The 13,759-nt window shown below is 49.0% G+C and overlaps 1 protein-coding gene across 4 annotated transcripts in view; it reads right to left on the bottom strand.

The window, feature by feature from the left end:
* ATP2A3 (ATPase sarcoplasmic/endoplasmic reticulum Ca2+ transporting 3) overlaps window positions 1–13,759 on the bottom strand; it is a 55,565-nt gene continuing 41,806 nt past the window's right edge. For 2 of the 4 annotated variants that reach the window (XM_066333182.1, XM_066333181.1), the window contains exons 16-22: window positions 13,511–13,713; window positions 12,913–12,998; window positions 12,145–12,278; window positions 11,595–11,712; window positions 10,863–10,980; window positions 8,847–8,890; window positions 4,900–5,337 (exon numbers count right to left, since the gene is read on the bottom strand). In XM_066333182.1, coding sequence (XP_066189279.1) covers window positions 4,915–5,337; window positions 8,847–8,890; window positions 10,863–10,980; window positions 11,595–11,712; window positions 12,145–12,278; window positions 12,913–12,998; window positions 13,511–13,713 — 1,126 coding nt within the window. In that variant the 3' untranslated portion in view covers window positions 4,900–4,914. Of the gene's footprint in view, window positions 4,784–4,899; window positions 5,338–8,846; window positions 8,891–10,862; window positions 10,981–11,594; window positions 11,713–12,144; window positions 12,279–12,912; window positions 12,999–13,510; window positions 13,714–13,759 lie in introns of those variants that run through there. The other 2 variants (XM_066333183.1, XM_066333184.1) reach the window with 2 other exon arrangements.

The raw sequence follows: 13,759 nt of genomic DNA, 5'->3' as shown, positions 1-13,759 counted from the left end.
TCCAGTAAAATTGCTTTTATTTCTGTAATTTTCTAAGTATAAAACAAATCAGCCCAATATTGTGTGAACAGAGTGGATTGTATGGATGTGACCACAAGGAGCCTTCCCACGTCTTCCCGGCACACCTGGCTATTTACAGTCAGACAAAGGACATGGTTTAGGAAGCAGTAATTTAGTGGAAAAATATCTCTCATGTAATAAAATAGGAAACCTCATTTCTTTCAGTTCTACCCCTCAGAGAACACCCTCCCACCCCCCAAGATATAACAATTTATCCTTTTGCTATGAAGCACAATCTCAGAGATTTCTACATTTGGCTGTTCAGGCATCTCATATAAAAAAATCAGCATATTCCCAGACTGATGCCACTGAGGGCACCCACTGGCAACTCAGTGGTCGCCCTCCTCTTGGTCCCAAGTGCCCACCACTCCAGGCGCACACAGATTTTGGCTCATTTAATGCCCCATTCACACCAAAAGCTGAATGGCACCACAAGAACAGGTCCAGGGAGCACAGTTTACCCTGTGTCACCTCCTCACTGCAGCCCTGCAAATCCTAACCCTGCAAATCCTAACCCACATATGATCTGCATGGGGTAAAGCCCTCTCCTTGGTCAGTACCAAAAACCTGAGTGCCAGGCTGTCTCCCCTGACAGAAAATGTCACTGCAGAAGTGGGAGGAAAAAGAGCCCAGATGGGACTGAATCTCTGACATCATTTATACAAACTAATGGCCTCGCCAGATATGGTCCGAAAACTACAGTAAGTCTCACAAGTTGGTAGTGGTGTGTTTTGAGTTTCAGGAGTGATGTAATGCCAAGGTCACTGAACCTCATGAACATCTCCCAGCCAGGACCCCTGTACAGCTCAAATCATTACCTGATGAGTTTTGGTGGATCAGAACCCTGACTGGGAAGCAGTATTATCAACCTGATGCACAAAAGAAGGACCAAAAATTAATGCTGAGTTTTCCTATTGCTCCTCCTTCTGCCATCCACACCATGAGCAGAAACAGACTCAATCCCAGATTTGATGGTCTTACAGAACAGTTCCCCAGCCCCTCCACAGGGCCTGTCCCTCTCCTAGTGCCCTCTCCAGTGCCTGGTGGTGCCATCCAGCCTTGGCTGAGCAGAGCATCACCAGAAACACACACACAGAATGTTCACAGTGCCAAAACCCAAACACACAAACACAAACCTCATCCAGACCTGGGCCACACAACAGAAATAAAATGCAGGATGCAGCACTTTGCTCTATTTCCTTTTCCAGCGTGCCTCCCCATGGCATCACACACCACAGGGAGAAAAGCTCATCCAGCAATCCAATGACACAATAGCCCAGAACAGTACAAAAGACTTTCCACAGCTGATCCCCTGGTGCTCACCCCAGGAACACAGGACCTTTCCTGCCCACCTTGGCTATACCCCAGCACGGTGCTTGGCCCCTGAGGAAGGAGTATAAAGTGCTCATGGATAATCCCATGCTGCCATCCAGCATGTCCTACGCCCTGCATCTTGTGGAGGATCTGTCACAGCAGCCCACCAATGCTAAAGGTCTTGCTGGAAAGACCTGAGCTTTATTTATAGACTTAGAATATGCCAGGCAGCACCATCAAAATAAAACTAAAAAGGAAACAATTCCTAACCTCTGTTGCCAAGAAAAGCAAGGATCCCAGCGGTTTGCCCCTAAGCCGCTTTTTAAAAAAAGCTTTAGGGAAAAAAACAGCCACCCCGTGTCCATCTCCCTTGTATTGCACAGTCAGATGCCCTGGTAAGACACAAGAGCCTATCCCAAAGTGATGGTCTTGGCTCTGGGATCTCCAAGTTTACATAAGAACATGTTCCAGCCTGTAAAAGCTCCCAGCATGCTGCTGCTGGCACACATGCAATAAATAACTACTCTGTGATTTATCCTGACCTTTCACTGAAGAATAAAGGAAAAAAATACTTACATCTATGGATATTTTTCTACTTCATTAAGGTGTTTGAAGCATAAGCCCCTGTAATCGAAAATTTGGAGTGAAACCTGTACTCCAAGTAACTAAAGGATGGGAGGAGAGATAAAAGAGGTGATCAACCATTCAGAAAGGGAAATGGAAACATTCCAAAATGGTCCCTCCTAGCAAGGGGGCCACCTGCTCCAGGCAGCTCTAGTGCAGATTATCTGGGCTATTTTCTAGATACATCTGAAGGCTCACAATAGAAATAAAATGCAATTTGCTGCTGCAAAGAACAAGCTGGGACACAGCTCCGGTTTCTTGCCCACTTTGGCTCAGGATTGGTAACTCACAATTGTGACCCAATGATTGCATGAACAGACTGACACTGCCTGGGCTTTTACACAAGAAACTTCTCCACACCACACATATTTGGGTTAAATTAATAATCCTCCACTAGACATAAAGTCCAGGGAAAACAGCGTAACTCAGGTGGTGGATGGACAAGCAGGTTCCTGGAGGCACAAGGGACCAAGGCCACCTTGTCCCATGGAGATGCCATTGGGCAGCTGAAAGCCCTGCTGGACCCTCCAAACAGGGCTGGGATGCTCTGAATCCAGTCTAGCCTCTGAATCCAGCCCAGCTTCTCCCAAACTGGTTGTTAGCCTCAGAGAAACAGAGACACTGCTTCCTCTGATGACTCTGAGCTGGAACTGGACTAAATTCCCACTGGTTGTTTTTCTGCACAGAGCAATGGAGATGGACTCAATCATCCTGGATGTCTTTCCCAACTTAAACAATTCTTTAGTTCTGTGACCTGTACTAAAATAAGGTGAAATCCACCCTTTTGAGGAAAGGCAAATCACATGTCTACAGCATTAGTCTTACTGAAGCCTTATTTTGAAGGCTTATACAGTACCTGGGTCATGTCCTGGTCCTCTACACCAGGGTGAGTCTCATCCATGGTGAAAATCTTTGAAGAAGAATTGGTTATCCCATGGGATCAACTGATCAAATCATTTAGACAGAACACATTTGAAAAATAAAACTTCTTCAAGACAAAGTATAATAAGATTTAAAAAAATCAGCAACAATCTTCTAACCACAGAGTATCTATAAAGATCTTTTTAAAGAGCTCCATATTAAAATTCCTTGAATACATTATATATTAAATACAGTAACAACATTTCATGCAAGGTTTTCTGTACAATAAATCAGCTCAGTAGTATAACAATTCTGTACATTCCCATTGGTCTGGGGGCTCTGCTCATCTTCAATGCTGGTGATGGAGAAAAGAAAGGAGGGATGATATTTGGCACCTACTGTATGGAAGGAGAGATGCTCTTGCCCAGATGATACAGAAAAACACTGAAAGCTTTTAAGAGGGAAAAAAAGTAGAAGAGAAAACCCAACAGCAAAGGAGCAAATGCTATCCCAGACCCTGGCTCTAGTGCTGCTGCTGGAATGTAAGAGAAAGGAAAGATACAGGCTCTGGTTAACTAACCATCATCAGGGTGGACCCTAGGGGACCGTGAGGAAAACAGAAGGGAGGATTTGGAGAGCTGGAGAAGAAACCAACCACTATCAGCTTCTCAGCTGATGCAGCTCAATGGAGAAAATTTAAAATTTAAATTTAATGGATCCCAAAATCCACTCCTGATCTACAAACCCTCACTGAAGACTGTCTCACTCCTGCTGTGGAAAAATCCCCAGAGGGCAAGATAAAGTTGGTGCCTTACAAAAACGGATGCCACAACAAACACCACTCATGGAGAAAGACCATGTTATGTACAAGCCTACATTCATTCCCATCTTGATCCCTGTGCAAGTCAGTGATGTTCTCCAAAGCACAGCACATGAAGTCATGGATGTGCTCCTCAACACTTAAGCTCTACTCTAGCTAGGGAAATAGTTAAAAATTCACTGAGGAAAGAAAGTGTGACCAGGAAGGAGTGGTGGACATGAGGAATGCAAGGTGGGCATCCCCTTGCTTTTCTTTACATGGCTGCCCCTACAAGGAGAAGGACTGCCTTATATAGTGCAGATGGGATCTAGCAAGATGCCAGATGGAGAACAGACAAGACTTCATCGTGCTTTGGTGCTGGATGAGCCTGAGAAGGTGCTGGGCTTTCCACAATGCAGGGATCAAACAGGACAGCGTGATAAATAGGGAGAACTTTGCCTTCCACCACTTGTACCTGACCTCGACGTATAAATACACATCCATGAGATTCACACCAGTGTTGGACACACTCTGAAGCTTTGCCCAGCTGCTGCAGCCACTGGAGAAGAGCACAGCAGCAGCAACACTGTGGACATCATCAAGGCTCAGCAACCCCAACACACAGCCCCTTCTCCTCTCTCCCTGCCCTCACTCACTGCCAAGCCCTTCCCAGCCCCTGAAGCTGCCTTGTGCATCCCATCTCACTGGGGGATGTGGCCTCAAATCCTGAATTCCTGCCCTAATCTCTCAGGAAGGCCACCTTGCTCATGCTCACTCAGTCAGCGTGAAAATTGGAAAGAAGGTTTCAAATTTGGCAAGAACAAATCCCGAGGAACCACGTTACAATGATTCAGATCCACAATAGCTCCATCCCCAAACTCTATGCCAGCTGTCCAGTAATTGCACTCATATGTACAGGAAAAAGAAAGCTACAGAACAAAACAAAATCAGTATTTTTTTTTTTCTTTTCGACGATTCACCCGCATTTGTCTGATAGTCGGACACATGCATGTCCTGCTGGCTTTAGCGATGGTCACGCATGCAAGACTTCAGTCCCAGTTACAAGTGAGGGATCCTCTGGTTTGGAGTGTCGCCCTCGTGTCACTCATTTCTTGTCCTCTTCTCCTGAAATGAAGGGCAAAAAAAGAGAAGGAAAAGTCTTGGTGAGGGTTCAAAAGCAAACCAGCTCCATGTTTGTGTTACCAAGAGTGGTTGCCCCTGGGTGGATCCCAGAAGGAATCTGCAGCTGTGGCAGCTCAGGCTGCATGAGGAGGAGGAGGAGGATGCTGCTGCTCCCTGGAGAGGAAGGTCTCTGCAGGAGTTAGGAAAAGGGCTGAGGTGGATCCATGTGAGAAGATGAGTAGGCAGGATCCCTCCTTACTGCTCCTAATGAGGCATGATGCAGGGAAAAGCAGTGGCTCAGAGAGGAGGAAGCTCACTGCATCCTCCCACCCATCCCAGAGCCCAGCCCTGCTGCAGCCAGAGACATGGACACTGCTCCATGGGCTGACACCACTTATACACACACTACCCGTGTACCTGTACCCATAAATACCTCCAAAACAAGGAGCAAGGATCAACCTACTCATCACATCCACTGTCCCAGGGCTGCCCTCCCACCTTCTCCCTCCCTGCAGATGGATGGGGTTGGACTTGGAATGTGACAGGAAACACACGGCCTGTAGGAAAGTGATGGTATCCAGCTTGAACTCCATGTGAGCAGCCTCAAAATCCCTGCCAGAACTCGACTTACAGCAACTAGATCCCCAGTTTTCAAGCAGCTGTCAGGAGTGTCCCTGATCCCTGAGGCAGCAGCTGCCCTCCAGCCTTGGGTAGGTCAGTCTGCCCAGAACAGACTTTTTTTCCTTAAAAAAACCCACCCAGAAGCAGCACTTGCTAAGGAGAGTGTGAAAAATCCCTTATCGTGAATCTCTTGACTGCATTTCTCTATCTTTCATCACTGCACACATCAAGAAATACATCTCACTGGGGACTGCTGTTCCTGTGCTCTTGATAAATAAGGGTCCTGCCTGGGGTTACCCGTGCCTGCTGCCAACCCTGGTGCCGACAAGCTTTCAGGGGAATTAATAAATAACAGGCAAGAGAGAGGGGAAAGGCTTTTTTGCAACTTCTGCCAAAAATTTTTTCCAGTGCTGGCTGCAGAGCCCAGCTCTTGTGTCCTGGGATAAAATGGTTTGCTGCAATGGCAGCATCCCTCTGGATGACACTGTGGGCTTTGGTGTAAAGTAGGGATGCTGGCAACTGCACTGTATTAAATATCATTGCAATAATCCAAATCAATCTCCTCCCCATTGCAGTAGCATCTCTTCCCTCTCCTCCAGCAGCTGAACAGTCCCCACTGGGTGACACAGCAGTAACAATTTGCCAACCATGGCACTTCCCCTGAACACACCACCCCATGGTTGTGCAAACAGGGAGGAGGATGCCGTGGCATGTGGCAGGCAGGGACAGGAAGGGGACATGTCTGTGGTGTTTAACCACAGTGGACACTCTTCAAAAAGTTGCTCTCAGGTCTCTCAAGTAACACAATCCTGGCATGGAGCAAGTCAGGTGCTTCCATGAACCCTGCAACAAGCACAGGGTCCAGCTCCCACATCTGCAGGTCCCTGCATGCCAGTGTCTGTCTGTCCTTCCCTCACACTGGTGACAGGAGCAGGGGGCATGCAGGATCTGTTTGCAGGGATGATGGAATGGTCACAGACCCTCTGGATGCTACTTCACACCAGGGGTGTCACAGCCCTTCAGCACTTGCACACCAGCAACTGGACAATGGGAGCTCAGCTCCTCCAAGGTCTGCTCCCTCCCAGACAACTGAGGCTTTTGGGGAGGCTCTTTCTTACTGCTTCTGACTTTCCTCAACAGGTAAAAGGTACTGCTGGAGGGATGCAGGCTCCCACTGCCAACCCAGCTCTGAAAACTTCACATTGCCACCATCACACCAGGGCACCCTGAGCTTCAGCTGAGACCTTGGACCCCAGGAGGAGACCAAAAGTGAATTTGTCTCCCCATCCCTTTGCAATACTAGAGCAGCAGCACTGGCAGCTTCCCTCTGCTCTTCCATTTCTAAAGCATGACACACAGATACATATGAAAAAACAGGAGAGAGGGAGAAATAAAAACAAAAAACGAGGCAGCAGAGCTATAAAATCCCGTGTGGGGATTCCAGCACTGGAAGGTGCAGCACCACTCTCCTGCAGAGCATCCCACAGCTCAAGGGAATACTTGGCCCATGGGGACACATTCCACTGCCAGCACCCAGCCAAGGTAGCTCCAGGCACAGATTACCCTACAAGGGCAGGCCACGGCTGCAGGCACTCGCTCCCGGCTCTGCTGTGCCAGGGAGAGGGATGCCTGCCTCCTCTGCAGGGAGCACGGGCAGCTGCAGCAGCTCCTGTGCTCCTGGAGCAGTTTTGGGGGGCTTCCCTCATACCCAGGTGCAGGTGCATGGAGGAAAATGAGGGTGAACAGCTCCTTTTTGCTATATGCTGGAGGGTTTTTTGTGATGGGACACGGAGATTCTGGTCCCTGCAAATTTTGGGCTGTCTCAGATGCAGAGCTCCATCTGGCCCTGGCAGGGAGTGTGATGCACTTGTCACTGCACTGCCACCTCTGCCAGCCATTCTACTCTGGGAGGATGCTGAAGCCTAAAGCTGATGCCAGCTTTGCAGGGAAGTGGCCAAAGTTCCCTCGGTGATGAAGATGTTCACCCAAGGGAACAACCTCACCTGCACATCAGCTGCAGTGGCAGGAGACTGCAGGGCACCGTGCTGCCCATGGGAGAGGGAACAGGGACCTGGTGGGGACAGGAACAGGGTGGGGTGGCCATCATCTTGCACCTCCTGCAAAATGACCCTGGGGGCTGCTGTCCTCACTGGGCACAAGGACAAACAGCAGCCTGAATGCTAATCTGACACAAAAGACACCAAGTCAATTCCTGTGCATCCATCTCCTGATTTTCAGTGGCCCTGCTGCTGTCAGAGCAGGCATGTGGTTGTGTTGCAAAAAAACATCTACTTTGGGATTTTGCCCCTGCTTTACACAGGTGAGAAATGGTGATGCTCAGCACTCAGACAGGGCCTGCTGCTGAATGTGTTGAGAACAACCCCAGCAGCAACTCCAGCACCTGTGAGGGGTTTGCTTTGAGATGGTGAACATGAGGAGGTCCAGCGATGGTGCAGGAGGGGAACAGGGTGGTCTCAACAGTGGGCTGATGGTGCACAGAGGAACATGAGCACTGGGGTTATCTCAGTGTCTTCCCTAGATTTGGTACTTCTTAAGAACCACTCAGAAAAGAGACAGAGACTTCTGCAAGGCCTTGGCATAGATGCCTGGAAACCTTCCCCCTGCATGCCACAGGACTCAGAGAGAACTAACACTTGAATGCATAGAGCATGGAAAACATTAAAGATACTACAGCAAGAGATCCCTGAGGGTGCTGAGCCCTTGTGAGCCTGTCAGCGTGTGACAGACCCCTGAGAACATCTCCCTGTTCCCAACCAGAACGTCTGCAGCTCCCAAAGCTGAGACAGCAAAAACCTCAGAGGGGCCAGAGAGGAATGAAGGCAACCAGATATGCAAAGCACGTGAGATGAAAGGCTGGACGTGAGCAGAGTCATGGAGAGGAATGTAAAGCACTGAGCCCATAGTGAGAACTGAAGAGTCTCAGCTTTCTGCCACTTCAAGGGCAAGGAAAATCCAGCATAATGGAAACACAATTTATCTAAATCTCATCAAAGGAGAAACTTTTCCATGCTACACCTGAATCAGCAGAACTTGCAGCTATACATTTGCATTCCTCAGCTGAACACCCCTGGCCATCCCTTGGATGGTCCCATGCTGGAGACCATCCCCAAGCACTTGCAGAGACCAAGTGCTGGCCTGGCCCCTGGCCAAAACTGCCACCAACAGCCACTTCACAGGCTTGTTAGGCCTTCTTTTGAAACAAAACACAGAGACCACTGTGGGAAAGGAAATCCTGTCTGGGGAGAGTCCCTTGGCTCTATTATTGTATCTCTGTTCTGTCTCTAAGCCATGTTCACCCAGCCACATTCCAGGCAGGTCCCCAGCACACACAGGCAAGACTCTGCAGGAAGCACAGGGATACAGCATTCAGGGATGAGACACGTCAGGAAGCCAACCCTTGCTCTGGAGTCTTGCAGGTATTCACCTGGTGCTCCCCGCTCATCTTGGGTCTTACTGTCCTGAGAATGCCTGGTAAAAAAAAGTCAAAAGACCACATATAAAAGTGGCTTTTGGAGGTTTTTTTCCTTTGCTTTCCAAAGGCCAGAGGAATCAGGAAGATGAAGAGTTTCAATTACTTCTTTCAAGTCTGATGATTTAAGCGTGGTGATTTTGCCACAAACCATGATAGAAGAGCTGCATGGCAAACCCTGGATCCAAGAGACAGAGCAACCTGTGAGCATCAGCAGCATCGTGACTGTGGGGATGAGGGAAGCTCAGAGGACCTGAAACATTGTAAGCATGCCATGGGAGAAGAAAACTGAGCTGCTGTGATGGCACTTGAGAGGATCATGTGTCTACCAGAAACCTTGCTGTGCTTGGAGCTGTGCAGGCAGAGCCAAAGAAAAGCCCTTCCTCCAACAGTGCTGCGACATTATAGAGAAATACAAAGTGTGGGAGAAAGACAGACTCAGCCCCAGACCACAGATGGTGAAGTGAAGACCAAGGGCATGCATGGGATGCAACATTAACCAGCTCTCCTACACCCCAACCTGGTGCTGTGCTGTAGAATTGTTTCTGCAGGCTCATAATCATGAGATTAAACAGACCCGGGTGTCTGATGAGAGATGAAACAATTCAGTAAGAACAGGCTAGAAACAATTTCTATCTGGTTTGTAAAAACAGGAGCCTTGCACCTCTGTTTCTCTGAGCAATTGCTGAGTTTCTGCTCAACACAGGAAGAAAGGCTGACCTGAGCACCAGCTGCACACTGGGACACACCGATGGAGAGAGAGAGACCTGTTTGAGATCATTTCCTGCCTGCAATACTTTCCCATCCCTTATTTCCAGGTACCAAATGCAACTGTTTTAAATTACTGTTGTCTCCACTAGGGATTTGGGAACGCTACAACCAAACCAAACACAGCTGTTACAATGCCCAAAAGCCCTCCTTGACAGGGCTGGCCAGACTTGCCTTCAGCCCAGAAGGGCAAGAGTGGCTTTGCACAGATTTTTTGGGTCATTATTACAGGATGAAGGGAAAAAAGAGGGGTTTGCTAGGACACAGGTTGCCTAAGGGGTGAAAAGATGGTTTGAGCAAGGTGATGGTGTGGAAGGACATCCAGCCCTCACACTCAAGATTGTTCATCTGCCCCCAGAGCTTCCCTGAGCAAGGACAGTGCCTTTCCTGCCCTTCTTCTCCCTGCTATCACTGCCAGGGCAAGCTCACCCCCAAAAATGAATAATCCTCTTTTCTGGAGAGGGGCCACCCCTGTGGCAGGCACAGCACTGGGCCTGCAGCCACCACCAGGAAAACCCATGGGCTTAACTCAGTGCTGAGATATCACCCACAGCAACATCTTTTGCAAGAAATAAAAGAAAAGATGAAATCATCTCTTTGGAGGGCTGCCCAAAGACATGCTGTAATTTACAGCATGGAGCCCAGGAGCACACAGGAACTGCTGCTCCAGTGTCACAGGAGCTGCTTCTCCTCTGGTTGTGCCAAGGGCTGCATCCTGAGAGGAGCTGGCCAAGGGCAACCCCAATAAAACCAGTTTAAAAGGTGTTCAGCTCTCAATTCTTCTTAGCACAGAGGCTGCCAACACAAAACAAGGATGAGGGGGGGGGTGGAAATCCGAGAGGAAAAAAGAAAGGGTTCCTGTTACAAATCACTGTTTGATTTGTTTTGCATTACAAGCAAAGGGATCCAGTTCCTGGAGGTTCAAGAGGAGCTGAATGAATAACCTGTGGCAGATTTATCTAATGCTCCAGCTCCAAAGAGAGCATTTCCAGCAGATGTAATTACCAACTGCTCTGCCAGGCATGGCACCAGGAAGGAAGGGAGTAAGAGAAAAAGCCCCTTGCACAGCAAAGGTGGGTGAACATGCAGGTGCAGACATCACACGAGCATAGGAGGTGAGCAAGGGGTCCACAAAGCCACCAGGAACCCCAAGCAAAGTGCCACAGAGCCACCCTAACCCAGGGTGGTGCAGACCATGCTCACCATCCAGGTGGTTGCGGGAAAGGTACTTGAGTCCTTCATCCAGCAGGATCACAGGCAGGGAGATCTTCATCACAACCACCCACTGTGGCCAGCTCAGGGGGGTCACCTGGAAGATGAGCTGCAGGGTGGAAAGGATTGCACATGTCAGTAGGGAAGCAGGTGGGATATTTTGTTGTTTTAAGGATCACGTTGTTGTACGGTAAAGGTTGAGAGAGGGTCATCCCAGGTATAAAGAGGGAGGATCCAGACAGCCCAAACAGGAGGATTTCTTCAAGGTCTGTCACGATCCAAGGGGGCTCTTGGGCAAGGTGAGTAAAAAAATACGTTCTTCACCTCTCCTGCAAATGGGGAAGGTGAGACACAAGGTAGGACTGTGTGTTTATGTGCTCAAAGGTGCTTAGCAGGTGACAAGGGACAATGCAACCTCCTGGGTACAGAAACACATTTCATCTTAAGCACCTTTGGGCATCAACTGAGGCATCCCCAACCTCGCAAAGGAAGGAGAAAACTCCTAAAGGGCTGAACCACCTTCTGGATGTATCTAGAGCCTTTGCACTGCCCATAGGGAGGGCTCATGGGGCAGAATGACTCCTATTTTCCGTGCTGGATTGAGTCATGAGACCTGGTCCTGAGGGCACCTGCTGGAAACAACCAGAAGTTTCCAGACCCAAAGATTGCTCCAGGGATGTCCTTATCCACAGAAGGCACAGGGAAGTGACAGAGGGCACTCACAGGCATGGGCGTGACATAGAGGATGAGGAAGTGCAGAGCCATGGACATGATGATGGCCCCCAGCAGCCAGATGTTGAGCCACGGTGGCATCCGCAGCAGCGACTGGTTCTCAGAGACACTGTGAAAGTGAGGGGACAACGTTAGCCCCAGAAACCTCTCTGCATCTGCCCATGCTGGGAACTTCATTTCCCTCCAGCATAAAAGACCATATGCTATATCCTTTCTTTTTCAAGATCTTTATCATCAAGCTTAGCTGCAAACTGGATGTGGATGCCCAGTACAACCAGCAATGCATAGATTAGGGCCAATCATTAATGACCAAATCATTAATGAATGCAGATCCAGTCCTTCCTTCACTGCTCTCAGCCACAGCACACTGCCTTGGAGGAGCTTCTGTCTGGAAAATCCAGTGGTTCCCTGTGAGGGTGCTCTGAATTGCTCTGCTGAGCCAAAGCAAAGCCCTCAGCCCACCCACACATGCTCAAAGAGACCCTGCACAAAATGAGTCATCATGCACAGAGCAGAGAGAGCAGCCCCGTGGCCACCACACCTGTTGAGGGCATTGCACATTTCGATTGTCACCAGCACAGACAGAGCCATCGTCGTTGGGTATCGCGACTCGAAGATCTCACAGTCAATTCCTTCGAAGATGGGGTTGTCCTCAGTGCACCTCATGAAGTTCCTCTGTCAGCACAGGAAACTGCTGGTAAATACATGGCAGAGCAGCAGGAAAGGCAGGAGAGAGGAGGAAGAGTCGACTGGTTGGGGGACAGGCGATGAACTGGGTTGCTGTTAAATATCCCACAGTTCAGAGCAACCAGTAAACTGCCCACAGTGACCCAGCTTCTGTTGGGGTTGGGCTTTAGGGGTATGGCTGGACAGTGGCTTTGAGGCTCTCAGGTGCAGTTAGGAAGGAGTTTGAGCATGTCTCCATCAGAAATCCAACTTGCATTGCACATTCCATTGGGACATGATAGCACCTGCTTTCCCCCTACCCTGCATTTTTCACATTAGCTACAGTAATGTAATGTGAGAACAGATCCCTTCCAATATGGGATGAGGCACAGAAGCTACTTTCAGCTTCTCTGAATCTTTCTGAATCTGAAACTTGCATTATCGTGCTGGTGGCTGGCAGAAGCAAGCCTGGAAGCAGCCTGAGGGAGAGAATTTGCTTCTGTTTTAAATTTCTGTCTTCTCTGCTAGGAATTTGGGAACACTACAACCAACACGAAGGAAAGGTAGATGAAAGATCCCAACACGTGAATTCACACCCCCAGTCATCTGCTCCAGCTGTCAGCCTGTTCCCCTCCTGACTCACCAGCTGATGGAAGGAGACCTGTGGTCCCTCGGCGTCGTACAGGAACCACCAGGTTGCTGCACCCACTGTGGCCAGGCCCACGTACACTGTGACCAAGAGAGACACCCTTACCCCAGCCCCCACGACACCCAGGCTCCTCTCTCTCTCTACAAGGCCTTTTAAGGATAAACTTTCCAATTAAAAAATAACACCTAAATGGTTTTTACTTTTAACCCAATAACCAACTGCCCATAGCCTGCAGTGTGGACTTTTCTATCCAATTCCAAAACACCACCTGGACCCACGAAGAAAAAAGTGACAAAGGACTAGCCTCCACCCTAAAAACTCCATCTAGCTATATATATATATATATATATATATTACTATATTCTAAAACCTTAAACTCTAAGTTTTCCACCATGTGATGTTACTTCTATTCAAAACGACACATCCGTAATCCCAATTCTATAATTCAATTTTAGAAGCCTTCTCCATGGCCTCAAGTCAAACGCAGTATTTTCTCAGGAGTCAGTGCCTGTCAGCACAGAAAGTCTACTGAATTCTCAGTGACCAAGGTTCCAACATCCTCACAGTGCCCCCCTGCACCCACAGCACCCACCTCCAACAGCCAGGTAGCGGAAGAAGAGCCAGCCACTGATGAGGGGCTCCTTGGGGTTGCGGGGCTGCTTGTCCATGATGTCCAGGTCAGGGGGGTTGAAGCCCAGAGCAGTGGCTGGCAGCCCATCCGTCACCAGGTTCACCCACAGCAGCTGCACAGGGATGAGAGCCTCAGGCAAGCCCAGGATGGCTGTCAGGAAGATACTGCAGGGAAAAAAAATAAGAAGTATGAAATTAGACAAGCTCTGGG

This window comes from Sylvia atricapilla, chromosome 20 (assembly GCF_009819655.1).
Source record: "Sylvia atricapilla isolate bSylAtr1 chromosome 20, bSylAtr1.pri, whole genome shotgun sequence".
Lineage (NCBI taxonomy): Eukaryota > Metazoa > Chordata > Aves > Passeriformes > Sylviidae > Sylvia > Sylvia atricapilla.
Note: the sequence above shows the minus strand (reverse complement) of the source record. Positions and strands in the feature narration are given on the sequence as shown.